This window comes from Mixophyes fleayi, chromosome 4, assembly GCF_038048845.1.
Source record: "Mixophyes fleayi isolate aMixFle1 chromosome 4, aMixFle1.hap1, whole genome shotgun sequence".
NCBI lineage: Eukaryota > Metazoa > Chordata > Amphibia > Anura > Limnodynastidae > Mixophyes > Mixophyes fleayi.
This window is the reverse complement of record NC_134405.1, coordinates 214774671-214802226: the sequence shown is the minus strand read 5'-3', so window position 1 is coordinate 214802226 and position 27556 is coordinate 214774671. Positions and strand designations below refer to the sequence as shown.

The 27556-nt window shown below is 37.7% G+C and overlaps 1 protein-coding gene across 1 annotated transcript in view; it reads right to left on the bottom strand.

Moving 5' to 3' along the window:
* CFAP54 (cilia and flagella associated protein 54) overlaps positions 1–27556 on the bottom strand; it is a 234432-nt gene that overhangs the window by 182866 nt on the left and 24010 nt on the right. Inside the window, exons 8-16 of the mRNA XM_075205979.1 lie at positions 22284–22385; positions 20865–21063; positions 20065–20163; positions 18375–18487; positions 17285–17450; positions 15585–15667; positions 14246–14383; positions 12725–12875; positions 564–709 (exon numbers count right to left, since the gene is read on the bottom strand). Coding sequence (XP_075062080.1) covers positions 564–709; positions 12725–12875; positions 14246–14383; positions 15585–15667; positions 17285–17450; positions 18375–18487; positions 20065–20163; positions 20865–21063; positions 22284–22385 — 1197 coding nt within the window. The remainder of the gene's footprint in view (positions 1–563; positions 710–12724; positions 12876–14245; positions 14384–15584; positions 15668–17284; positions 17451–18374; positions 18488–20064; positions 20164–20864; positions 21064–22283; positions 22386–27556) is intronic.

Sequence of the window (27556 nt, the reverse complement as noted above, 5' to 3'; positions counted from 1 at the left end):
TCCCGAGCAGCCATTCCAGGACCCATAGAATATGTAGTCTCTGCTCAGCCACCCATGAAAATATATGACTTCCTCTTCAGTGGACAATGAGAAGCCATCATATGACCACTCCATGACATTACAGAAATTTTTTGATCAGCCATCTTAAATTGTAGATCAGAGGATACAATGTTGATGTAGGACTTATAAATCTACACCAGGTAAATTTCAGATGCACATGTTTCATTGGTGTTTGGATGTGTTGAAAAATCATTATGTATGATTTTTTTTTTATTTTATTATTTTTACAGTTCTTTGCCTGAAATATAATTTTAACAATTTTCTTACGTTCATTAAATGATTTTTTAATTTTTCCTGACATGTGGATCTTTCAGACAATATAGTATGCTTAATCACTAAATCACTGGTACATAGTAATGAATGGAGACTCATAACTAGCATTTCTACACTGCATAATTGCTAGTTACAAGCCTACATTTATTGCAATACTTTATTGTTTAGCAGATACTCTTAAAAGCTGTTGTTTAATCACCCATGTGACTTATCCCATACAGGCATCTTACCATTGTGACATAGTGGTCAACTACTGACATGTGATGTGGTACAGCGCCGTGTGAACGTGATATAGACAATCCTTTAATTGCCTTGTCTAAAGTTTCATATGCAAAATTCAGCTGCACACATGGGTTTTTCTGTAATAAAAATAAAATGTCACATTAGGATGAAATTAACACTTCACTGAATAACATTCAAAACTACGGTTTCAATAAGGGGCATTTATGAATGGCAAAAGTGTAAACATACAAAAACCTAGTTTAGTGGAACTGCCCCTAGCTTTACAAGTAAGCTCGTGACCTGCAGGCAGGGCCGGACTGGGACTAAAAATCACCCCTGGCATTTAAAGCACGCAGGCCCACCTCTGTTGATTAGCAGGAAAAAAAAATGTGTGCCGCAGTGCAGTGGCGGTGCCGCCAAGAACGTAGCTACATTATGTTGGGGGCGTGGTCAAAATGGTGCGTTGATACATACATTATAATAAAACATTACATTTATCAGACCCTCCCCATCCACATTACGCCACCCCCCCAGATAGATTATGACACCCCCAGCCCACTGTACTTATCTATGCTTCTGATGCTGCTGACATTCCTGTAGAGTGAGCAGGGAAGCTCTTAGTCTCATGAGATTAATAAATCCCGTGAGATTTAGAGCTCCTCGGCTTGCTCTGCAGGCTGTGCCCTGTCCGGGACTGAGCACAGATCCTCCTGCTGACCAACTGGATTAAGGCTCGGGGGGCCCGGGCACTTAAGTCAGGGGGGCTCCTGTCACACAAATAGCTCCCCTGTCACACATATAGATCCCCTGTCACACATATAGATCCCCTGTCACTTATATAGATCCCCTGTCACACATATATCTCCCCTGTCACACATATAGATCCCCTGTCACACATATAGATCCCCTGTCACACAAATAGCTCCCCTGTCACTTATATAGATCCCCTGTCACACATATAGATCCCCTGTCACACAAACTAACCGCCCCCCCTCTTACCTTGTGCCCTCCGCGGCGCGCTGTGTAGTCTCTCCTAACACATGGAGCTCGTCCCATGTGACATCTCCAGAGACATTCATAGAAGAGAGAGGAGGAGGGGAGGCGCGGCCACACCAGGAAGTAAGTGTAGTGCCGACCCACCGCTCAGCACACAGACTGTCATGCCGAATTCTGGCATGACAGTCTGTGTGCTGAGCGATGGGGCCGGCCAGCTAGTAACCGGCCCATCTGACCATCGGCCCTTCTGGCATTTGCCAGAAGTGCCAGATGGCGAGTCCGGCCCTGCCTGCAGGCCAAGATGGTAGCACTAGTAGGGTTACAAAAGTTTGTATTTGCCACCATGAAGAGTTGGGCGGATCCAGGGCATTCCTTGCTAAGTGTGGTAGCACAATAGCATGGCTAGATTTGTACTAAAGTTAACAAACAAGATTTCATATCAGGTCCCATCCTTATACTTATAATGGAACACAAGTTGCACTTCTGTGTGAAAGCACATGTAATAAAAAAGTATGTTATAAAAATAAAATATAATAAAAAACTTCACACAAAAGTAATTTGTAAAAAAAAAAAGTTCTGTTCTCTCTGTGTCTTATGATTACTTTAGGCTATGAAGTTAATCCAAACAGGATTTTATGAGAAAAATGTAACTTTAAATAAATGTTGAGCTGGTCCTCAAGTAATAGTTTGACCTTCTAGGCAACATTTTTACTTTTTCCACCCTAAGCATTTTCTGGAGCATCCACCAGCTTGCAAAACTAAATGCAAATTGCTTTTAAGGGAGTGTTTCCAAAGACCATTAAGTAGGCTAGCACCTTAAAATGTACTTCGCTGATAAGTAGGCAAACCTGTGCATATAAACAAGCATTGCAATTTTGCAGATTTAGGTAACTGACCCTTACTCTTTCATGGTAGACAATTCTGAAAGTAATAAGAGGCCTATTCTTAATATTGAAACAACTTTCCCCAACAATTGTTGAATTTATTGCCCACTTAACAGCTGACAAATTGGTTTTCCTACAGCAGTATTGCTAAATGATTTTCTCTGCGACCAATAAATTAATTTTCCTAGGCTCCCGGCCCTCTATGCCCTATGTAATAAGATTAATGGGCCTATTTGTCCCAACTGCACAGCACATTTCAATAAAATAAAAAAACAACCCACCAAAGCATGTAGGAAAGTTTACTGTAGACCTTTGCTTTGTGAGAGGGACCAACTGTATGCTGCTTTGTTAACAGACCTTGATAAGTAAGAAGGTGCAGTTTGTTTATTGATAACTGTACTGAATCCTAAAAAATTTTATTTTCAGATACCGGTATACATAACCCACAAATACACAGGGAAAACATACAAACTTCATACAGATAGGGCCTTGGTCGAAATCACACCCATGACCCCAGCACTGTGAAACAACAATGCTAACCTATAAAATAACAATTATGAATATGACCCCCGCTCCGTTTGTCTTTACAGATGATGGCTGGCACCAAATGGGGCTTTCTTGCCTTTAGCGCTACAATTAATGCACTAAACAGTACACTGTGTGGCTGTTTACTTGGCATCATAGTTAAGCAGTCACACGGTAGATTTAGCCACAACACTTCTAAATCATACTTGTCAACTTTCAGGATCTCCCCTCCGGGAGATTCCAGAGGGGAGAACCTGGTTCAGAGTGTGGGAATGCCGTGATTCGTGGGATAATACAGTCAGGAGCGGAGCTAGGATGATGTGATTCACTGTGAATCGCGTCATTAGGCCCGCCCTCTCCCACTTCACAAGGGGCTAGATGCGGAAAGCAACACTGCTTTCCTAGGAGTCTGGGTGAACTCCTAGAAATTCGGGGTCTCCCGGACATTCTGGGAGAGTAGGCAACTAGGTAGGTAATTTAACCAATGTGAATGAGAATATACTGTTATGTATGCATTATGTTCTATAATAGCCTGTTAATGTAAATATCTAAAGGGGTCTCTTACTTGCTAGCACCAACCATCTCACACCAGCTCCCCCAAATCTCTGGCCAAACACTTCCATTGCTCCTCTGATAACAGACCAAAATATGCTAAGCAGAAGTATTTCCCCTCACTTTTTTTTTTTTAAGAATGTTAGTGTTATATGTTTATTCAATTCTGTATTCAAATGACAGCATTCTACACACTTTTATCATTATTATTATTATGATCAATTATATAGTGCCATCAAACTACACAGCACTGTACAGAGAATATTAAATAATTCACATCAATCTCTTCACCTTTAAATGAGTTGGTTTAGTTCGTGCATTGCTCATGGTCAAGTTTACGGTTTCATGTGACCTGTCTATAAGAGGAAAAAAAAGAGCATCTATTATATTTTCTATTCATGATTCAATGTTAGAAAATGAATCAGGCTGAACAAACTAAACAAAATGCAAATTGAGAATTATAGCTAAAGCAAGCTTTACAAACAAATTAAAATGATTACAATGTACATCATAAAAATAATCCCTCAGGATAAAATAATATTACAACACATTACTTTATTCATGCATTTACATTGCGTAGGTAAGTCTTTTATACAGTAATGCTGCATACACAAATGTGGTAATTCACTTAAAAGTTTATTATGTCTCAACATTTTATGATTTTCAAATAGCTTCATTCAAAGTATACAAGAATAAAAGGGAATAAAAAACACCCTGTATAAGATTATAACCTAGGTATTGCAAACTGTAAAATGCCAATATTGAGATAAATCTTCCAGGTTTACCGAAGTTTATCTTCCAAGCAGATTTGTCCGTACTTATTGCTCTTGGACCCGATAATAGACAGTGGCATATAAAGGGCAGATCAGTTGTTCTATCTCAGGACAATGAAAATAAATCTGCCTGAAAGACAGGTGTTTCTCTGAAGGTGAAGCTCCCTTTATTGAACTGTGATGCTCTTGAGAGGACATGGAAATCTCTAGCATGGGCGCCTCTTCTAGAAACATCTCTTTCATATTCACATTTACTTTCATTGCAAATATCCTATCCTATTACTTTCATAAGCCAATATCATTGAACTGTGCTTCTTTCTAAAACTGAGAAAAAGACAATGCGAGTAGAGTTGTTGTTTTTTTTTTTATCATTTTGTGGTGTCTTTGTGCTATATGGCTTTGTTCTTGTACTAACCATTGATGTAACTAACAAAGAGTAAAAGCAAATGTGCCATCTGCCTCCGCTGTCATACCAATAAACCCTCCAAAAGTCAACGAAAACACAGTTTTATGAATGCACATTCCATTAAGAGTCGTGAGGCTTTAGGTCTATGTGTTCAGTTAAAATATTTCTCTCTAGAATTATTTTCTAAAAATTGTTTTATGCGAACTGCAAATATTGAAGAAAGATCTAACTGCTTGGGGAAAAAAATCAATATTATTACTTCCCATATTAAGATATGAGTAAGACTAGATACATTTGATAGAGGTTGAATGCATACATGTCCTTTATCAAGTTTATACACAGATAACAAATTGTACTACTAAAACTAATAAAAAAAAAACAAAAAACACTTTTTTTCCACAGGTCTGTTTTATATTTCAGCTTCTAGCTATAATGCTAAATGGTTTATTTTACAAGGTCTCCTGAATCAGATTCACCAGGCTCAAAGTTCAAAGTGTCCCTTTGGGTTAATTGTCCTGTTGTCTGTGGAATATCCTTACGGCAGAAAACTAATTTCCACCATGGTCAAAGGGTCCTAGTTCAAATTCACTTCAGCAGTATGGTTAAAAGAGCTCACAAACCCATTCTTTCTCACTGCTGTGAATGTGCTGCATCTGTTAATTAAATCCATCCTTCCATTTATTTGCCAACCTACATTCCCTGGGTACAATGAATGTAAGTACACTGTAGATGTGCTTTTCTTTACGGACTGTAAGACTACACTCACTAAGCAGATGTTCATATAAACCGCTTTTGACCTTCCCCTTTTTTTTTTTTTTTAATAAAAGTGAGGTTCAGTTAAATGGGCATCCCCCCAAATTGGCTCAGAGTCCCCAATACATCTCACTGCAAAATGCCATCAAGATACGTGATGTGACACAAGTGAAGAGAGTATGTAGGAGTAACATTTCTGTCCAACTACACTGGTGCACAATTACTGTGTTTACTCTTACTATAGTTTGCACCATTTAAGCAAAGCATGTTCAACTATATAGATGCACCCATTAATGTACCTCGATTTGTTATTAAGTTGACCTTCTAGTGCTGTTACCTCACTGTTAGATACTTGTGCTGTAATGATTTTTGAATTAGATTAAAATGCATGTCTTTTTTTGCTGTCTACATAGAGGTTGCCAAACACAAGCTTTCAATAATGAAATACAGCAACAGTGACAGCTGTAGCTTGTAATAAGCTCACTTAAATCACAGTTTGTTATACACTGCAGATAAATTTCCAGTGATAAGACTCATGTCAATGGAATACCCTTCTTTTAATCAATAGGCAGAGTAACAGAACACATGATTTTATATCACAAGTTTTAAGGTGCAGCCTCACAATTTTGCTTCTTCCGGACCCCTAAAAAAAGTCTACTGCTGTGCATTACTTCAACAGTACTCTCAAATCCTTAGCTTCCTCTATCTCCTTGCTCTTACCTGCCAACCCGACCTAAGCACACTATAAGCAATTACATATACCCTAAACCAAGATGCCGATCTAAATCTCTACCGCCCTTGCTACTACAACATTGGAAAAACAAGGAGACCTGCTATTTCCAAAAGTTTTAATGGAGAAGCCACACTCCCTCATAAATTTCCTTCACTACAAATGTATTTTCAACTATTATACCTAGGCTATAGCCCTAGCAACACATTTCTATTTCACATCTATCTCATTCTTGTCTGCTAATCCTAAATGCGTTTTTAGTGTTTTAGTGCAGACACCCAACAAGGATATACTTGCACAAGACCTTACCTGTTACTTTCAGGACAACTTGGTGTATGTGCAATGGAATCTTATCTCAATATGCATCAGTGTATGATAAAAACAATAACACCTTCAGCCATCCTCTCCTCCTCAATCTACTCCCTGTGTCTGACATTAACTAGTATATATCAAAACTGGTTTACGCATGTGTAATTCACTATCTCTGAACGAAATCATTGAGAAATTCCCCTCATTGTAAGTCTGTACAAAGTATTGCCCTAGAGCTAGACTAGTGTCTAATGATCTCCTCTAATGATCATTGTTGACAACAAATCTTTCTGCAGTTATGTGCCTCTTTTGCCATAAGGGACACTGCTTCTCATCCTATCTGCACACATGTTCTTAGTTTATCTATCAAAGGTTCCACCTTCTCTCTACTACAGCTGGGTTCCATGGATCATCAAACGACTCGCTTCAATTATTACTATACGTTTAATCAGCAGTTAAGGTTTTCTGCAAGATTTCTATGCTGATCACAATGAACTGTGTCCCAATGGTTTTAATCTCAAGGTTTTTGAAACAGCTCTACTATAGCTAATTAATTCTGCTCTGTCCTTCACGTACTTAGTACCTTGCAAAATCCTATTGCCCCTACCGCAAATATTTTTCTTGAATTTGCACTTACCACACAGACTAATGGCACAACTAAAAGCAGTAATACATGTACTTGTGTTGATGTACATTAGTCACTCTTTCATTAATCAAACGGTCAGTGGGGGGGGATTAAATTCCCAGCGATGAGCTGCTGGACCTCAACGCAATGTCTGGCTGTACTCATCACAGATTTTTCTATGCACCTCGTCGTCTTTAATCTCCTTGAATCTACTTTATATAGCCAAACTATATATATATATATATATATATATATATATATATATATATATATATACACATACATACACACACACACATATATATATATATATATATATATATATATATATATATCCTTTAAGCTATGCTAACATGCGAGGGCGGGCAAGAAATACATAAAGAAAAACTTAGATGGTCAAGATTTTGATTTGTCTGTTTGACATTTCTCATGTTATTAGCAAGCTTTCTGTAGCTAGAAAAACTAAAGGTTGCAACATGTTCTTTTTCAACTTCACATTAATGTTGAAGGTAATATGTACCAAGTTCACTTCGGCATCTAAGTCATCTTGGTCTTTACGTAGATTTCAATATTTTGGAGCTGTGAATGTCATTATTCTCAGGAGAAAAAGCAAATTCTGAGTGACTTTCATTTCTCTGTAAATCGGAAAAAAGAAAAGGACTCTGAATGCCTTCTTTTGGCACTGTATTTACTTGTATTTCAAAGACCCCAAAAAGCATTTTCGTATTATTACTCTTAATTACAATAACACAATATGCCATGGCTAATTTAAAATCACAATACTCATCTGGCTAATATAACTGTGAGAATTGATCAGTAATACAGTAAATGTCTGCTGGGTAGGAATTTTATTGACAACACAATTTTTAACCACTGAACTAGTCCTAGCTTTCATAAAACTTTATTTGCAAAGATACACAGTGTTTCTAAATACACAAAATATTTTAAGGGTTACTCTTAATTTGTTATGAGTTAAAATGCATAAACTCTAAAGGTCATCTTATGTTACAGAAATCTTTACCTAACTATAGTTCAGCAGATGTCATGGCCAAAAGTTTTGACACAAGTATTGGTTTTCACAAAGTTTGCTGCTTCAGTGTTTTTAGACATTTTTGTCAGATGTTACAATGGTATACTGAAGTAAAATTACAAGCATTTCATAAGTGTCAAAGGCTTTTATTCACAATTACATTAAGTTTACACAAAGAGTCAATATTTGCAGTGCTGACCCTTCTTTTTGAAGACCTCTGCAATTCGCCCTGGCATGCTGTCAATCAACTTCTGGGCCACATACTGACTGATGGTCGCCCATTCTTGCCTAATCAATGCTTGGAGTTTGTCAGAATTTGTGGGTTTTTGTTTGTCCACCCTCCTCTTGAGGATTGACCACAAGTTCTCAATGGGATTAAGGTCTGGGGAGTTTCCTGGCCATGGACTCAAAATTTAGATGTTTTGATCCCTGAGCCACTTAGTTATCATTTTTGCCTTTTGGCAAGGTGCTCAATCATGCTGGAAAAGGCATTGTTTGTCACCAAACATCTCAGGACAAGCATTTTTCCAGATGCCCCAAACAATCTGAAAGGGGATTCATCAGAGAAAATGCCTTTACCTCATTCCTCAGCAGTCCAATCCCTGTACCTTTTGCAGAATATTTGTCTTACTCTGATGTTTTTCCTTGAGAGAAGTGGCTTCTTTGCTGGCCTTCTTGACATCAGGCTATCCTCCAAAAGTCTTCGCCTCACTGTGTGTGCAGATGCACTCACACCTGCAGGCTGCCATTCCTGAGCAAACTCTACACTGGTGGTGCCTCGATCCCGCAGCTGAATCAATTTTAGGAGACGGTCCTGACGCTTGCTGGACGTTCTTGGGCGTCCTGAAGACTTCTTCACAACTATTGAACCTCTCTCCTTAAAGTTCTTGATGATCCGATAAATGGTTGTTTTAGGTGCAATCTTACTAGCAGCAATATCCTTGCCTGTGAACCCATTTTTGTGCAAAGCAATGATGACTGCACATGTTTTCTTACAGATAACCATGGTTCTCAGAGGAAAAACAATGATTTCAAGCACCACCCTCTTTTTAAAGCATCCAGTCTGTTATTTTAACTCAATCAGCATGACAGAGTTATCTCCAGCCTTGTCCTTATCAACACTCTCACCTGTGTTAACGAGAAAATCACTGACCTGATGTCAGCTGGTTCTTTTGTGGCAGGGCTGAAATGCAGTGGAAATGTTGTTTCTTTTCGATAAAGTTCATTGCCATGGCAAAGAGGGACTAAATTAATTGCAATTCATCTGATCACTGTTCGTGACATGACAAAAACTGAGGCAGCAGACTTTGTGAAAACCAATATTTGTGCAATTCTCAAAACTTTTGGCCATGACTGTAATGAATGGCTGGGACTAAAACTTTGTGAGGGGAAAGATACCATGGGCATGATTCACATTCAACAGCAACATGCATGCAAGATGTGTTTTAATAAAAGAACCTTCAAATTGAGCGTAGTTGTGGCTGTATTAAAATCCAAGAATATCTCAAAATACATTTCAGTTTTAATCTGGGTGGAAGTACCCTCTGCCTAAACATTACTTGCAGTACGTAGACACAGAGAACAGACTGCAGTATACGCACATGTGTAAGTACAATAAAATCTCACATCAGTACGCATAAAGAAAAATTTGATCATAACAATTTTTAACAGCATAATCATTTCTATAAGTATTTATTTTCAAACATATTATGTTTTTACTCTTTTGTACTTTTTTAACATTAAATACACAAATGATACTTCAGTGCATACTGTACATACAATGTATTTTTATAGTCTTAGATGTATACAGTAGTTCTAGGATAGCTAGTGGAATGTATACTTTGTAATCACTATCAGTCAGCATTTACACCTGTTCAAAAGTGTGTTTACAGTGTGTTCAAAAGATATGGGTGAAAACGTACTCACAGCAAACATAAGTCTTGAATCAGCCGCACCTGCATCGCAATGCCCCTTACAATACATGGCCTACGTTAGTACGCTCCTTCCTTCCCCGTTCCACTTCGCAAATCATAGACAGTCATTTGCACTCAGATATGAATTGCATGCAGTTGCGTTCAAAGGCGTAATGTCCATTTCTGAGCATGCGCAGAGCTGTCACGCAAGATACATTGCCCAAATGGACGTAAATCCGAACATAAGTCAAGCCCCAAATGACTAGAAAACCAGCTGTAAATTTTGACAACTATGTGTCTAATTTATAGTCATTTCAAATAAATGTCCCAGATATCAGATCATCTCATACAACAAAAAAGAAAAAAAAGTATGCATTCATATTTAATGGTTGGGTGGAAAATTGTACTCATTTGTACACAGAAATAAAAGGAATGAAAACTTCTATGTGGCAATCAGCCGATTTCAGCTAACCAGTAACATACAGCGCTTGTCTACAGGATAAACGTACATGTGTAAGACAAAAAAAGGTGGAGGTGTTCGATATGGGTTAATGTTCCCCCTACTGTAAATTGTAAAAAGAAAGTACATTATAATAGGACACAGAACTCCATAAAAGTTCTAATATCTATTATATTTTACAGTAAGTGGCACATTATTTTTCACAATAACAGTTTTAATTAAAAAAAATATTCCTTAACACACGGGTCCACATTGACATAGACTGACACAACGGATACAAATTTACACAGATGCAGGCTGACAGTGACTGACACAGACTCACAATAACATGCAGACACTGACAGTTGGACAAAAGACCTCCCAACCACCTCATCTTACATGTTCCTGCTGCTTTGTGTGGGACCAAGATTAAGACTAAATTTTGAGGGAAGAATCCCTAGTCAATAGGAGAATGTAGAATCGTGAGGGATGAAGCTGAAGTCGATTAACAGGCACACAAAACATGGACCAGTAGAGAAACAAAATTGCAACTTTGCTCATGAAAAGGCTGGTAGGAATGAAGGCCTTATAAAGGCTGCATACAGGTGAGATCTCTTAGTCTGTGGCTAGTATTGTGGCAGATATTCACATGTTGCAGTTGTCAGTGTTGGGGGTGCACTGCCACCTGTCATCTGTATCTAATATTGCAGCGGATCCTCACACTGAAGTCGATGGGTTGGAGAATGTAGATTTTTTTAGGGATTAAGCCGAAGCTGATAAACAGGCAAATAAAACAAGACTCTTTGAAGCCTCAGCAGAAAAACAAAATTCCAACTACACTCGTACAAAGACTGGTAGGAGTGAGGGTCTTATAAAGGCTCCATACATGTGAGGTCCTAATTGACATGACCTTTAGCAAAGCCCTGATTGCAGTAAGTGAAAAACAATAATTAGTTGTGAGTGCTGACGTTGCACTACCACCTGTCGCTTGTAGGTGGTATTGTGGTGGATCCTCACAAGATGTTAGTTATATACATATTACTTGATATCCTCTATTGATATATATTATATCATATCTCCCCAGCTGTTCTTTTGAAGAGACCATCCTCTTTTTGGACCCAAATCCCTTTGTCCCTTTTTCCTCCCAAAGTACACTGCTGTGCTTGGGGTTTGTGATGGGTGCTTAAAAAAGTGTTATTGGGTTGTTTTATTATCCCTCTTTGGCCATGGAAACTTTTGGTATGTATGTAGTGTCCACGATAGAAATATTACTAAATAGTGGAATGGACTTCTTACATATGTGACACAGGCACACTTTAGCTGATGCACACACGAACACCTTCTTGCTTTTACTTTGCTTTTATTGGCCGAAAGTAACTTATAACATAAAGTTGCATACACTTTTCTTGTAACCCTTACACTAAAGTAAGAGAGACCAGTTTCCTAGACACCAGCCACTATCTGCTTTGGTCACACAACATAATGAAAACATGGATGTTTAAACACCTTACACTCCTCCCACTGCCTAGTTTGGTGGACAGATGACACTCCCATCTTGCCTTTAAAAAGAAGTTCCCTGCAGGTGTTGTGTTTTGATTAGCCTCAGTGCAGACCAACCCTGTCAGCCTGCTGCTAACTTTGGAAAGAGCTACAAACCATTTCAAACCATGCAAGTTACTTTACTATTATTCTGCCACACATATATCCTCCACCTGTATCTCTTTAACTTAGGTGAACTACTGTACAAATGTGTAACGCTGTTTGCAGACTTTCTCTGCAGACTGCCAGCTAAATACCTAACTCCTCTTTTAGTAGTCTGTGGCAAACCTCTCTAGTTTTATTTAAGGCAGATCTGTTTTTTCCAATACAGATGGTTTCCACTACTATCTTTCACTTGAAAACTGGTTATAATCCCCTTTTCACTAATTGTATTGCAGATCATATTTCTGTTAATTAGACATTGTCTCAGAGGACAACTTTATTCTTTCACATTTTTTTTTATTTCCCAAGCATAAATTAAAAATATAACTATATTTATTATTCTGCTCAGCTAAGGACGCTCACTGGTTTCTAGCAATCTGTTTTGCATTAAGCACCATCAACATTGTTTTCAACTTTGCTATTTACCAATTTGCTGCTTTTAACCTAGAGCATGCAATTTATTCTTGGTGGCTTCTTCATTAAAGCGCTTACCTTTTTCTAGCATGCCAAAGAAGATTAAGTAGCAGTTTTACCTGACTTGTTTCCAGACCTAACGATGGCATCAGCCATATTTTCAGCAATCCCTGCTAATTTTAGGGCAGCTTCTCCCAGTATTACAGCATCTGTATATATAATATTTGATTGTTGCATCACTTCATAGATGAGACAAAGAATGTAGATCCACTAGAGGAAACAAAGGAAAGGTGTTTACACTGGATATAACTGATTAATTAATCAAGTGAGTACGTTTTTAATAGGACAATACATTGTGATTCTCCGTTACATGTAGATCAGGACAGGATTTCCCACATATGGCTTGTATCTAAACATGGCTGATGCTTTCCTTGCACCCTATTATCTGTTATTTGAACTTCTCTTTATGTGTGCTTTTACATTAATTTCCACTATCGCCATCCTCTTTCACAAACTCCGTTGTGCCTGAACTCATGGGAGTAAATGTACTTACTTGCCTTTCTAGCAAAACGCTAGATATATGGTGAATTTGTCGGCATAATTCAAAACGGCAATGTGTTTAAAGGCAAGTTTTGCTTCAGGCTCTATATTTGGAGATTAAGTAGAAAAAATGGTGTTAGCACCACACGCCTGGAATCCAAAATAATAACAATGATCAGGCCAGTCTAAGCGGAGGATGAAACATCAAGCATATTCGTGGAGTAAGATGCACTACTTCCCTCAAGCCACTCAGATCAGCCATCGACATTAAAATGTTTTAAATTGGGCTATGACAAAAATGCTACAAGGTACCATTTTATGTGTTTATAATATCTCATGTTCTGAATTGTAATTATTTGCAATGCAATAACATAATATGCTAAAAATATGTATGTATCCTACAACCAGGATTCTAATGATAATAGTGCAGTTAGCTGAATTATTAAAATACAATATTTACATTGAAGTGACATTGTATACTGGAATGAGAATAATTGTATGGTGGAATTAAAGTAAAACACGATTGGAAGGAGTCAATTAATAACATTAGTCAAACAAAGGCTTTTATCTATGAAAGAGGCTTGTGCGATATACCCCAAAATCTACAGTGGTTGGGATTAATTAATAAATATGCATGTTATATTTCAATATGATGTAGTCATAGCAGTTTATTATCAAAAAGTACAAACATACATTGGTGCCCATATTTTCTTCTACATAGCAGGATCCCTGCTGAAAACATTTGACAAGTCTCAGGCAGCTCAAGAGCAGGGAGGAATCCAATACAGCACCTGGAAATTAAAGCCAGCTGGCTGCTGAATTATGAAGGCTCCAGCCAGCAGACAACGTTCAATTTGAGCCAATGCACTAGATCCCTTTCTCCTCCAAAAATGCCAAAGTATTGCTGAAGCCTCATTCTGAGTCCTGCTTGAATCAAAATACCCTGCTCAACAGAACGAATGGTGGGGATTCCAGTGAAGGGACCCCCACCAAAATAAAATTATGGGGAAGGAACGCTATTTAAACAAAGGAAATCAAAAGGTGGAAAACACCTATAAATACTACCTCAATATAACTATTGTAAAATTACTTAAACGCACCTTGCTATTCATTTCACATTTCTGTACAAATTTAGACCCATCCACTGCAAAAGAATGAATCCGCTGCATGCCCGTTTTGCATTTGTGCCATAGAAATAAGATAACGTCAATGACGATATCTCTATCAGGCTGAACTTCCTGAAAAAAAAAATGTAAAATAAATAACAGAAAGTATTTAACAGCAATTAGTTCTAAATAAACATGATGAAAAGAACGCTGAAATCTCTTATGTGTAAAAAAAAAAAAACAATTACAAAAAGATGTCCCCATGTACTATAAAAGATCTAGACCTCCATCTCCGCAAGTGACCTTTGACAAGCAGCCAAAGAAAAAAGGCTAGAGGTGGAAAGCGAATGCATCCCAGACATGTAGGATTTCAAAACCAATACAAATTAAGGGCTTAGTGAGAAACAGGGACATTTCAATACCGAAAGCGTTTCATTCCTGGATCTAACACTTACTCTATGTCAGTACAGATATACATGGGATTAAAGCAACAAAGCAAGGATCCAGCCAAGGTTGGGTGCACCTCTCGGCACCTTTACAGATCCATATGGCTGCAAGTAGGATATGGTGATGTCACAACTGTTCATATGGCCAATAGGAACAAACAGAATCATTGCACTCAACTAAAAAAGAATTGTGCACAGTTGTGTTGCATTCTGTAAGTATATCAACATATCTTAAAAAGGTCTTTCATAAACAAATTAAATATTCTTATGTTAAAAAAAAATAATCTTATTTTTTATATTGTACATATAGTGCATGGGATATACAAGTATTTTCCCTTGTGTGTTACCCAAATACAAAAAGTAGTTCTTTTATATTTTTATGTTTTTAATAAACAATGGATATTGACCAACAAAGCATTGTGTCCCCACACAATAGCAGAGGAATGTCAATCCCCAGTTACAGTACAGAAAGCCATCCCTGTGATTGATTCATATGCAGACCTAGACAAAACTTGTCAAGTTTCACTGATTTCTTGTCAGTGTTATTGACTGTTTGCAGTGACGCATACTTTAATGGATTAGCTATCACTCACAGCTTTCAATCATTTCTCATTTAAATTTCAGATTCTTTTGTGAAAAATAAAATGAGCGTCTGTTTTCTTTTTGGTGTTAACGTCCCCATGCATATATCTGTTACTGCAGGTATCCTTATGGCCTCATACAAATAAAAAATAATGGGGTACGCTGGTTGTGTTAGTAATGTTGCTTACTTTCTTTGCAAAACATAAATCAGATCTCGTCTGATTTAAAGGAGTTTTCTATGTGTCTACTACCCTGCTTAATGCTGTCAAAATATCGTAAGAAGGTCATTAAAAATTGCACAATACCTGTAAAGAGTTATACACACAGGCAAACAGCGTCTCCGCCAACGTTATGTTATCATCTGGTGACTTGCCTTCTACAGATTCACCTGCCACCACAAATGTAAAACAACCAACACATTAAACAATAGAATATGGTTTGTTGTATTTATTCAATGACAATAATAGCAATGTATACATTAAATATTTATATATTGACATGTCTTTCTAATGTTGTTTGTAAACACGTTCTTACTTCACAATGTGTAGGCACAGATATTGATGTCCTTAATATATTCCTAAATAATAACTGCCTATAACATGTGACACGGTTCTTCGTGTACCTAGTGACCCTTTCATTTGGAACTGTATTTGTTGTTCAGAACCTTTGTGATAGATGGATATTTATGGAGAGCTATAAGAAAATATTAGCACAGTTTGGTGCTTTGTTTGCATGCATCTTGTTCAATAAATAAGCACAAAACCCCTATCAAATCACTAATACACACATGGAGAGTGTACTGATTATGAATATTGTTTAAAGTTTTAAGCTGCATAATCACAAAGAAATCTCATGCATATTTTAACTCGTCGGGTTATCCCCTCCGAAGAGAAAACGTTAATCAGTTTGACTAGAAGCACATACCATGCTTTAATGAGCAATCTTCACCTTACTACTCTTGACTTTTTACCTTAAAATAACTCATTTCATTTGTATAGTAAAAACAGAATTTTAGAAAGGGCTAAAATACTATGCAAAATCTTCAAAAGGGAATATATTACAGAAGTTGAAAGAGTCTAGTGGAACTTTATTTTGTTTCCTTGATAAGGCTGACATCTGGTGGCAACATAATGCTGTTGCAGCAAGACGTTTCTCTAAGCCAGGGGTCAGGGAACTTTTTTACATTTTACCCCCAAATATATTTAGATACACCGACGTTACCCCCTTGATTTGAAAGGAAGGTAATCATATATTATTAATTATTGGAATTCAAAATTTTATTGAATCTTCAAAATTTCTTTGAAAGCTTCAACTTCAAAACTTCAGGATTTGGAGAAATGATGTTGCTTCATTTTTGATACGAGAGCATCAATATTGGGGAATTTTGATGTCAGAACAAGTTGGATACAGTCTTCAGCGTCCAATCGATTTCTCTGCTTTGTTTTTATGTTTGTTAGAGTGGAAAATCCTTGTTCACAAAGGTAGGTTGTTGCAAAAGGCAGCAACTTTTTGACTGCCTCCTCATGTGCAATTTTGAATGCCTCTGCAGCTGTTGATATCCAAAAATATGACAGATCTGCTTTGTTTTCAAATGCAATACGTGCTTCATTATTGCCTAGAAGCTCAAGAAGTGCCTCTGCCAACTCTTGAGGCTCTTCTGGTACAACAGCAATTTCACATTTAAAGGGGTCTACAATCCAACTGACCAGCATGTGAATCAGCAGCATTACCCCCAGGAATTTCATTTTTACCCCATTTGGGGTAATTTACCCCTGTTCCCTGGCCAGTGCTCTAAGCAGAGCAAAGAATACATACAAAGGTGAAACCTATCAATAACACCATTTTTTATATGAAAATTCAGAACATTCAAAACTGCAAAACATTATTACCATACAATAATAACGCAAGCATTCCACACATTAAATTGTGTTTATAGGGCATGTACAATTTGGCACTTGAATAAAGGAAGTAATAAAAGAACAATTTTGTATCATACGTCACCCACCTTGAAGTCCAACAATTCGCAGATAGTCGGGAATCTGAGCTATGTCGGTGCAGTCGTCTCTAGCTTGTATACTGTGACTAAGCTTTTTCCCTGACAACAATGGTTCAGCAGCAAGTAGTATCCTGAGATCCATTTCTTCTTTCTTCCACTTTGTGCCATTCTGAGCCTAATATAATCAACATGGTTACCACAGACATCCTTACATACTGTAATGTCCAATCACGGTGTTGATTTTTAGTGTATATTGCCATGCAAACGATGAATATAGAATAGAAATGTTTAATGCTGCAAGGATATGTACATAATGTACGCTATTGCAAATGGACCAATAATAAGCAGAACACATACTGGGACCGAGTCATTAAGGAGAGCAAAGCAAAAAAAAAAGGAGTAAATTTGCTCCTGGACAAACCATGTTACAATGCAAGGGGTGCAATTTAGCTTATTATTTTACCCATAAGTTAAATACTGGCTGTTTTTTTCATGTAGCACACAAATACTTGATAGCTTTATTTTTACAAAGAAATTTGAAGTTGATCTAGGAAATTCCCTACCCAAATATAAATCTGTCGCCATATTTTAAATTTAGCTCCCCCTCCAATGCAACATGGTTTTGCCCAGGTGAAAAGTTTTTTGTATGCTTTGCTCTCCTTGTATTTTTACAATAGTGTACAGAGTGTTGAACATTGCAGCAAAGTTGCATAACATTGAGTATTAATTTATAAATATTAAAAGGTATTTATAAAGACAAAAAAGAAACACAAAAATTAGGGCCCATTCAGATAGGCGTGTTTTCCACTGGTGCTTTGCTTTCCACAAGGATTGAACATACAGCAAGAAGCATTTTTTTACTTTTGCAGTCTGAGGTCAGTTTTGCACATGTATGTATTCAAGTAGGGGTTATGGATTAGTCTGCTTATGTCAATCCTGTTAAGCATGGATTGTACTAGATGAGAACAGAGCTCACATGGACAAATACCCCAGTGTGAACAAGCTATAAATTTTGCACATTTCTGACATGACATAGAAAATAATAATTAAAACAATATAAAATGTTATTTGTAAACTTAAGTGATGTTTCATATACTACCTTTAGAAATGCATACAATGGGGTTATAATGGCATCAAATATATCCCAGTTTTCATAACTAAACGCCAACTTTGAAAACTTCACAGCAGCTTCTGCAGACACAGCATTGTTTTCTAAAACAGACAAGAACATACAAGAGGAAAAAACTAGGTACATCTCCAAAATACAAAGATAGCACTATTGCATTTCAAGACTTTGTTATTAATATACCATCAGTCACAGTATGAATTGCATATGGCAGTGGGAACATTTAAACTAATTTTAAACAATGTTATGCTGCCTCTGGCTGTGTCTGGAATCTTGTGAATCTTCTAGGATGCTTGGCGAACATTTGTTTTTGAATGATTTATTTCTTGCCTATTGCAGTATATTTATCTTACTGAACACAATTAAGCCATCAGTCATGTTACATGCACTTTTGCTTTTATTGTCTGCTTCTTTGACTAGAGACGGAGATAATATATGTATAACATTCAACCACAGCATTGTACAAATGAAGTACAGATGAGGATTTGGATTTATGCCGTTATAAGTCTGCAGTATTCCTGAATGACAAAACAGACTTTTATCTATGCATGCAATTTTAGATGAAGTACACAGAGTAGGTACAATGAAAATCTTAGTGTATATGAGGTCATAAAATGTATTTGCACAGGTGGCAGAAGGAACATTTTAGTACAATAACCCAAATGCTTAAGGACCAACTTGTTGAGTGTTGGAACTCACTAAAATAAATACCCACAGGGAACAAATAAACTACTATAGGTATGTGATACTATCATCTATATTTGCTAAAGAGTGCAACAGCGAACAAATGAATCGATAAAGAATACACTTTTTTTTTAATACTTTTTCAGAAGAACTTACACAAAATAGATTTTTTTTTACTTTGTTGACGAACATGTTACCATGTTACAGAAAATGATCACCTTGTTAACTTTCTGTAGAAGATATTGCGCAAAAGTTTGTGGCTACAGAGCTGTCATCAATTGCTAAATAATACCTTTGTGCTTGTATTAATGAAAATAACACATCAGAGATCACAAAGTACTAAAATTCTATACCCAGAGTTTAGTGATTATCAATTGGTGTGAAGGTGATGATCTTACAAGCTATGCAGTGGACTATGGTTCCTATAAGGTAACAATTGTTAGTGATGGTCACGATCTTGCAAGCTCTGCATTGAACTACGGTTCCCTATAAGGTAACAATTGGTGTGATGGTAGCGGTCTTACAATCTCTGCAGTGGACTATGGTTCACTGTCAACTGAAAACATGTTGCTATGCTGTACATTTTTCTAAGTGTACTCATACTTTGTAATGTTTTGAGATATTATTGAGTGCACTGATTTAACATTGACCTGTGTTATCACATGGCTATCTCACAACATCTTAACATTTGAGTTCTACTGCCATAGAGAAACGATTGGCATTAGGACATTGCAAGTAAAGAAAATCGGCACCACAATGTTAATGAAAATGGTTAGTCTGTGCATGGTCACCATATACCCTGAGTGAGAACTTTGTATACAGAAAGAATACTGCTCCGTCAAAAAGAATGGTGTAGCTTGCAGTTTGCCACAGATTACGAGCAGATCTTCAGTGTTTTTTTGAAAAACATTGGACCAATGGTGTCTAGAACTACAGGTAATTATATAACATTACAGACTTTGTACATCAAAAACCTCACCCTCCACTGCTAGCTCCAGAAGAGGGGACTCTGTCAACAATTTACACAGCTCGCTCTGGTGATTACCCGCAGTACCACGCTCAGCTTTGTTTCCTCCACCTGATACAAAATATATATATAAATATAAAAAAAGAAATCAATTATTTTATTTTGGTGTTTATACAACCTTACATTCGGTGCTATAGATACTACAGCTCGTTTAGTGAACAGTACGCTCGTTTCAGCACAAAACGCATGGTAGTACACAGGGTACAATAAAATAAGCAGAAATAATGAATGAAACTGTGTATATTATAAAACTGCTGATGTGTTGTGAATGACAATAAGGACAATAGAAAGAAAAACAAGTTACAGAACAGGAAAGAAATCATTATGTAATAAAAGGTAAAGTAAACCCTTTAATTTAGAGCATCATTACAATAGTGGTGGTAGAAGTCACAGGAACTAGGACAGCATGCCACATTAACCCAAAAAGTCAATAAGGCTATGCAGAAAAAATATTCACCAAGCTTTATGTGTCCTTGCATCTGTATTTATACATTATATAAGAGAACAATGAACAGCTCAGCAAGGATGACCTTGTAATATCATACTATATTTTATTTCTACACAAAGCTTATCACGATGTGTTACTTGTAAGACTTATTTGGATGCCATTTGTTTCTACTTCTGTATAATATGCAAATGACACTAATATAGGTAAATAACATATGTTTAAATAGTAATGGCTTTAAGAATACGTACTTGTTATAAATATATAATTACATTTTCCTTTTTGCACATTATAAAATTAATGATACCTGAAAGGATATCCATGCCTGCAAAAAAAAGCTCTGCGATCACGTCATATATCTCTGGTTCATCAGGTACTGGAGGTCCGGCCTGTAACACTCGTCTATTACTATCTGTCAAGGCTTCTAGAATAGCAAGGAACTGGGCAGCATTGTTTCCAAACATCTCTACCAGAAGTCGTTCAGTGTTCGTACGAGGCCATGATAACTGGAATTAAAACAGTATATTAAATTGGTATGTTACCTAGCTCATATATTGCTTAATAAAGGTGCTGTGGGGAGGAAACATTTTGTGTATTACAAATAAATAAACCATAAGGACTATAACCGTGCAGGAGATTCTTTACTGTCACTGCATGTAGTAGCACTTACATCAAATATAACATAAAGTAGCCAATAGAATGGGGGTTTCCTCCCTTCCAATTCCTCTAATTATGCCACATTGCTCCACAAGTTGTGAAGGATGGTCATGGAATCATACAGCCCTGGATTCATTATTAGCCCACACTCATTCCTCTTCACAATGATACGGTCACTAGAGCAAAGTGCTCCCTACATGTGACACAGATGTGTTAAACCGCTCATCACAGACTGTCAGCTCTCCCTTGAGAGTACCAAGATGGCTACTGTCACGCACATGCAAATCTCCTCCACGGTTATAGTCCTTAAAGGTATGGTGGAAAGTGCATTTTGTTTATACCATTAAGTACTACACCATATTACTTTTTTTCCATTCTCTTTTGTATAGAATTGGAAAAACTTTCTGTGTTGGAGACTCAGAAGAGGATCATCAAAAACATTCCTATAGGATCATCTCATTGGTGGAATGTTATGTTTATCACTGCTTTACAGAGAGAAACAAGTGAACTTATGGAAAAGAAAGGACATTTTATCCTTCATGTTGTAATATTCAGTTATATATTTTCATAACCTCTGACATCCTCATTTTGCCATATATTGTTGTGTATGGAATTTTGCACCTGTACCCATATGTTGTAAAGTTGTAGAATAATTTGGGTGGCGTTTTAACTTCATAGAGGATAGGCAGAGCGCTTACAGAGAGTATACATATTTCAATGTAAACCATGAGCATTGTCTTCTGATATAATTCTGCCAAATTGATCAAAATCTAATTAACATTGTTATGCTATGAAATAAGCAACATTGTACTTGCACTTGCAGACAAAACATGTAAGTAGTTGATATTGTATTTTTATTCACGTGTTGTCGGGTTGTCACTTGGACACAAACTAGAAAACTGATTAGATGTTGGTACCTAGGTATATATATTTTATTCAATAGAATATCTACGTAGACAAAATTCATCTACAAAATTGCTTAGTCATTTTTCTCTATAATAAAATCATTAATAATAAACATTAGATACATTGTAAATAAATTATTATAAACATATGCTCCAAAACCAACCTTTTCTAATTCTTTTAAGTTATTCTTTAGCTTTGGACGAAGTATGCCCTTTGGTTTTCTTCTGGATTCGAACACTGCTCTTTTGAAGATCATTACTGCCATCTGATGAAGAATTACAATAAGTTAATCCTATAAAATATCATTACTGTACATGACAGTATTCAAGGATCACATTATTGATCGCTAGAATGTACTAGGTTGTAGAAAACTGAAACATACATAAAGTCCCTGAAAAACTAATGATACAGTATAAGATTTACGGACATCATGTAGGCCGTCTGCAAGACTCCGGGACAAGATTCCCACTTCATTTATCATAACTTGGCTTTTCTTTTTCTCCTCTTTCTTGTACAGATTGATAATAAAACAAACATATAATAAAAACTGAAAAGGAAAGGTTTGCCTACTATTGAATAAACAATGACTGTACCTGAACCTCCTTTATAAATATGCAGTCACTTTCTATATGTGCTTACAAATAACAGAATCAGAGCCTAATAACAAAAATATAGCACCAAAATAAAATCTTCATTAAATCATATTAAAATAAACACAGAAAGAATTTGAAATTAATTTCAACCTAAAACACTAGTGTAGGCAATATATTACATGACTCATATCTGGTACCAAATTTAATTTTATATACATGTGTAGTTACAGTTTTTCCCAAAAGACTAGCAATGTGCTAGTCCTACTAAGGTTAGAGGCAACTAAATTCAACAAGTGGGTGTACACTTAGGGGCTACCTAGTGTGCAGTCTCCTCAGAGTACCATCTAAGCAGGGAGACATTCTAGCATGGCAATCATAGATATTGAGAAGGAAAGTGTTCATACTTCCTCACTTCCTCTAGGAGCAATGTAGAAGCAGAGCCCTCAGTGGTGCAGTGGCAAAATGCACTATAAGAGGGCCTGGGAGCAATGAGGGATAGGAATTTATACAAAACAAGGGGGAAATAAGGATGGCAATGAGACATGCCAGGGGTCTGGAGAGGTAAAGGATAGTGGCAAGTGATATGGGAATTAGGGTGGAAATGATATATGAGAGGGCAATGAGGAAGGAAATGAAAGGCATGAGAGGGGAAAAATAGGATTTTTGTATTCACCGTAAAATCAACCAGCACAACACAACAAAGTCAACCCATAAAACTAAGAGCAAGGGTGGGTGCGCAGTGTCCCCCAATGGACTACAAGAAAGGGATTTTACGGTGAGTACAAAAATCATATTTTCTCTTATGTCCTATTGGGGGACACTGCGAAACTTAGGGGACATACCAAAGTCGCCCCTAAGAGAGAAAATGCTCTGATACGGCTGCACGCAAAACCTTACAGCCAAAGATAGCATGCTGAGATGCACAAAAGTGTGGACAAAAGACCACGTAGCAGCCCTGCACAGCTGTTCAGCTGAAGCTCCATGACGCGCCACACAAGAGGCACCTACCACCCTGGTTGAGTGAGCAGACAAACCGTCTGGCACCGGCCTAGCTGCCTTTGTATAAGCCAACTTGCTGGCGGAAGCGATCCAACAGGATAAAGACACCTTGAAGGCAGGCCAACCACGTCTGTGTGCATCACACAACACAAAAAGATCTGTGGTTTTGCGCAAACCCGCAGTGTGGGCTACGTACAGGCCCGGCGCTCCCATTAGGCAACCTTAGGCAGTTGCCTAGGGCGCCGGTACCTGCAGGGCGCCGCTGACTAGATTTTCTAATCTAGTCAGCGGTTCAGGAGAGAAGGGCAGCGGCGGCGGGGTGCCGCCGCTGTTTTTCCATCTCACACTAGTCACACATGATCACTGTAGATTACTGAAGTGACAGAAATGTGTCGGTCCGCTCACAGCATTATCCTGTTGGATTTCTTCACAGCTCTGGCACTATGAGTGCCACCTTAATGGTTTATGTAGGCGACTGCTGTATGCATTGTCTGATTGCACTCTGGCTGGGTTTCCCTGCGGAAAAACCTGTGCCCGGTCTAGCACCTTCTAGATGGCCCTTAGTTCCAGAACATTCATGGGGAGAGATATTTCCAGAGGGTCCCACGAACCCTGAAATCTCTGATTTAAGGTGAACCCTCCACATCCTGACAGACTTGCATCTGTGGTGACAACTGTCCACTCCCATAATTGGAAGAATCGACCTCTGGAGAGGTGAGACCTGAGCAGTCACCAGGCAAGGGATTGTCTTACAGGAGAGGGAAGACTGATCATCTGTCTGTCCAGTCGTAAAAGGGACTTTGACCATTTTCGCAGTAGTAGTATCCACTGAAAAGCTCTCGAATGGAACTGAGCATAGGTTACTGCTTCGAATACTGAAAACCGATGTGCCCAGCAGCTTCATACAGTTCCGGAGAGAGACTTCTCTTTTCTTCAAGATTTCCCTGATTTTTTTCTGTATTAAGTAAATCTTGTCCTCCGGGAGAAATACCTTCTGACACCTGGTATCAAAGTTCAGGCATAGAAAGTGCATTGTTTGCGCTGGTATCAGGGAGGACTTTGGTCGATTTATTATCCAACCATCAGCTTCCAAAAAGGATTTGGTTGTTCGAAGATGCTGGAATAGAATTTCGTTAGACAGAGCTTTGAGAAGCAGATCGTCTAAGTAAGGTATTACTGTGATACCCTGAGAACGGAGACTGGAAGCCATGACTGCCATCACCTTGGTGAAAACCCTTGGTGCGTTGGCTAAACCAAAGGGTAAAGCCCAAAAATGGTAATGGTCGTTTTGTATGGCAAATCGTAGTAAACGCTGATGTTCCTGCCATATGGGAACATGAAGATACACGTCCTTTATGTCCAGGAAATCTAAGAATTCTCCCTGTTCCATGGTCGCAATGATCGATCTAAGGGACTCCATTCTGAACTTTAGTACTCTGACCTGAGAATTGAGAGATTTTAAATTTAGGATTGGTCTGAAAGAGCCGTCCAACTTCGGGACAAGGGGTCGGTTGATAAATCTAGCCATTTGTCCTGGAATACAAGAAGACATGCTCCCACCACATTGCTGTGGTTTGGAGTCGCGTTACGCAGAGGCCGACTCAATTGGCTTGGAATTTCCGTGTCTAGAGGAACCACGGCCCCTGCAAAAACTACTTCTTGAAGGAGCATTTGACTGCCCTCTGGCTGGGGATATCCTTGTCTTGTTAAAGGAACGAAAGGACCGAAACCTAGGATTTTTAGGTTTGGCAGAAAGGGCCTTTGCCTCCCGTTGCTTCAGATATGAGCTGGTCTAATCTAGCTCCAAATAGGAATACTCCATCAAAAGTGACTGCTTCCAGTGTGCGTTTAGAATCCGTGTCCGTGGAACTGAGTTCTCCTCCTGTCGGAGGAGTATAGCAGTGGTGGAGCTACACTTACAGATTCAACTGTTTAAGTGCCTGACTCCCGGGACCACCACCTATACCCCTATGTTTCGCAGTGTCCCCCAACAGGACGTAAGAGAAATGAAAAATATAAGAGGGGGCAATGAGGGTGGTAATAAGATATATGAGAGGAGTTGTTTATATATTTTTTAATTTTGATTTCTAAAATATTCAGTCCTTAATTCTTATGTATTCAAGAAAATGTTTTGTGAACTTTAAAAATAAGTTTGCTTTAATCACCTTAATATAAAAATGTAGTGACCACCACAACCATTCCCTTTTATTAGCATTTCAGGCGTTTCATAAGGAATGTAAGAAAATGACTACAACTTTGTTGCAAGGTATGCATTTGCTGGTTAGTTTGGTACTGCAAGGTGATGTCTTATACAGATAGATGATCCTTGAAAACTGTACAATAAAAAAAGAACAGTATACTGCATAAAATATGTCCCTCTCTGATCTCCTTTACAAATTTCTCTCCACATGGCATAGGTGGCAGGATTACTTCGCCGCTACACATTCCTCTTCTTATAAAATGGAAGAAAGATTTAGCTACTTCAGTAAAAAATTATTTGAGCCGAGTCTTACTGGAACTTGTTTTCTCTTCCTTCTTTGTTCTTCCTGCTACTAACACTCCCCTCTCTCCCCCCCTCTATTTTCCTCCCCTATGTTTTCATCGCCTGATATTTCCTCTTCCTCTCCCCCTTTCCTCTTTCCCTTTATGGTACTCTGGGTTCATAATTACTATACTACTGACATATGTCTACCCACAAGTGACTACACTTGAGGACCATTCCTTATGTAGTGGTTCCATATTCTTTACCCTATTTGTTTTACAAATCCCTGTGGTTAAGACTGTTATCAGTTGTATGGTCATAACATACGCTGTACCATTTCTCTTTGACAAAATTTGAATAAAAATATGTTTCAAAAAAAAAAAAAATATGTCCCTCTCAATAACAAAAAGTTTACAAGCTACTATTATAAAATAAAAATATACACAACTGAGCATGTGGGAGTAGGGAAGTTAAAGGCAATTAAGGTAAATGAATTTAGGAAAAACAAGAGAACTTTTAAGATGCCTACAAAGAAGGCATTTCTCATTGCCAATTAGGCTGTTTTACTATCAACTGACCGCAAACCAGAATGTCTATAGGCTCTAAAAGATCATATATCCCAATCAAGATCTATGATATGTCAAGCACAGCGGACGGTAAATGTGATAACAGCATCTGATTGTATATGTGGTCATCGTCCGACGGTGCTAATGGTACCCAATGGACAAACTCATACAGCCTAAGTGCCAAAAGCTATTTGACCAAACTGACATGACCCTGTGTTATGGACAATTATAGTGTTGAAAATTTTGACAAATGTACATGCAACCTTTCTTTACTTGAAACCAATCCCTGAAAATTAAACATGCAAACTGTGGCTGGTGTATTATATTACGAAAACTATCACTAAAGAGGACATTGATTAAAAGCATGTAAAGGATGCAAATATTTTTGTAGGTATTGCGCCATTTTTAAAGATATTCTTAGTTAACAGTTAAGACATAAAATATAATTGTAATTTAAATATGTTAAGACCTGTTTTCAGTACATTCTAATTCAAAATCAAACTTCAATATTATCTGGTCTTTCCCTGGCTACATTTAACACTACCATTATGACCACACACGTGCTGTGCGTGCCAAAATGGAAATTGGACAGACGCAGCCATTCAGCGTTCAGGTGAGCAGCCAGACGTCATGTGAGCTCATTCTTGCGTATGAGTATCATTTTGGTGGCACACATGGAATGATAGAATCAATTATCTCACCCGATTTATATCTAAAAAGCTGGTCTGATGCCAAAAAGAATATCAGAAAAGAAAAACATAGTATAGTTACAAACACATTTCATAGATCATACAGT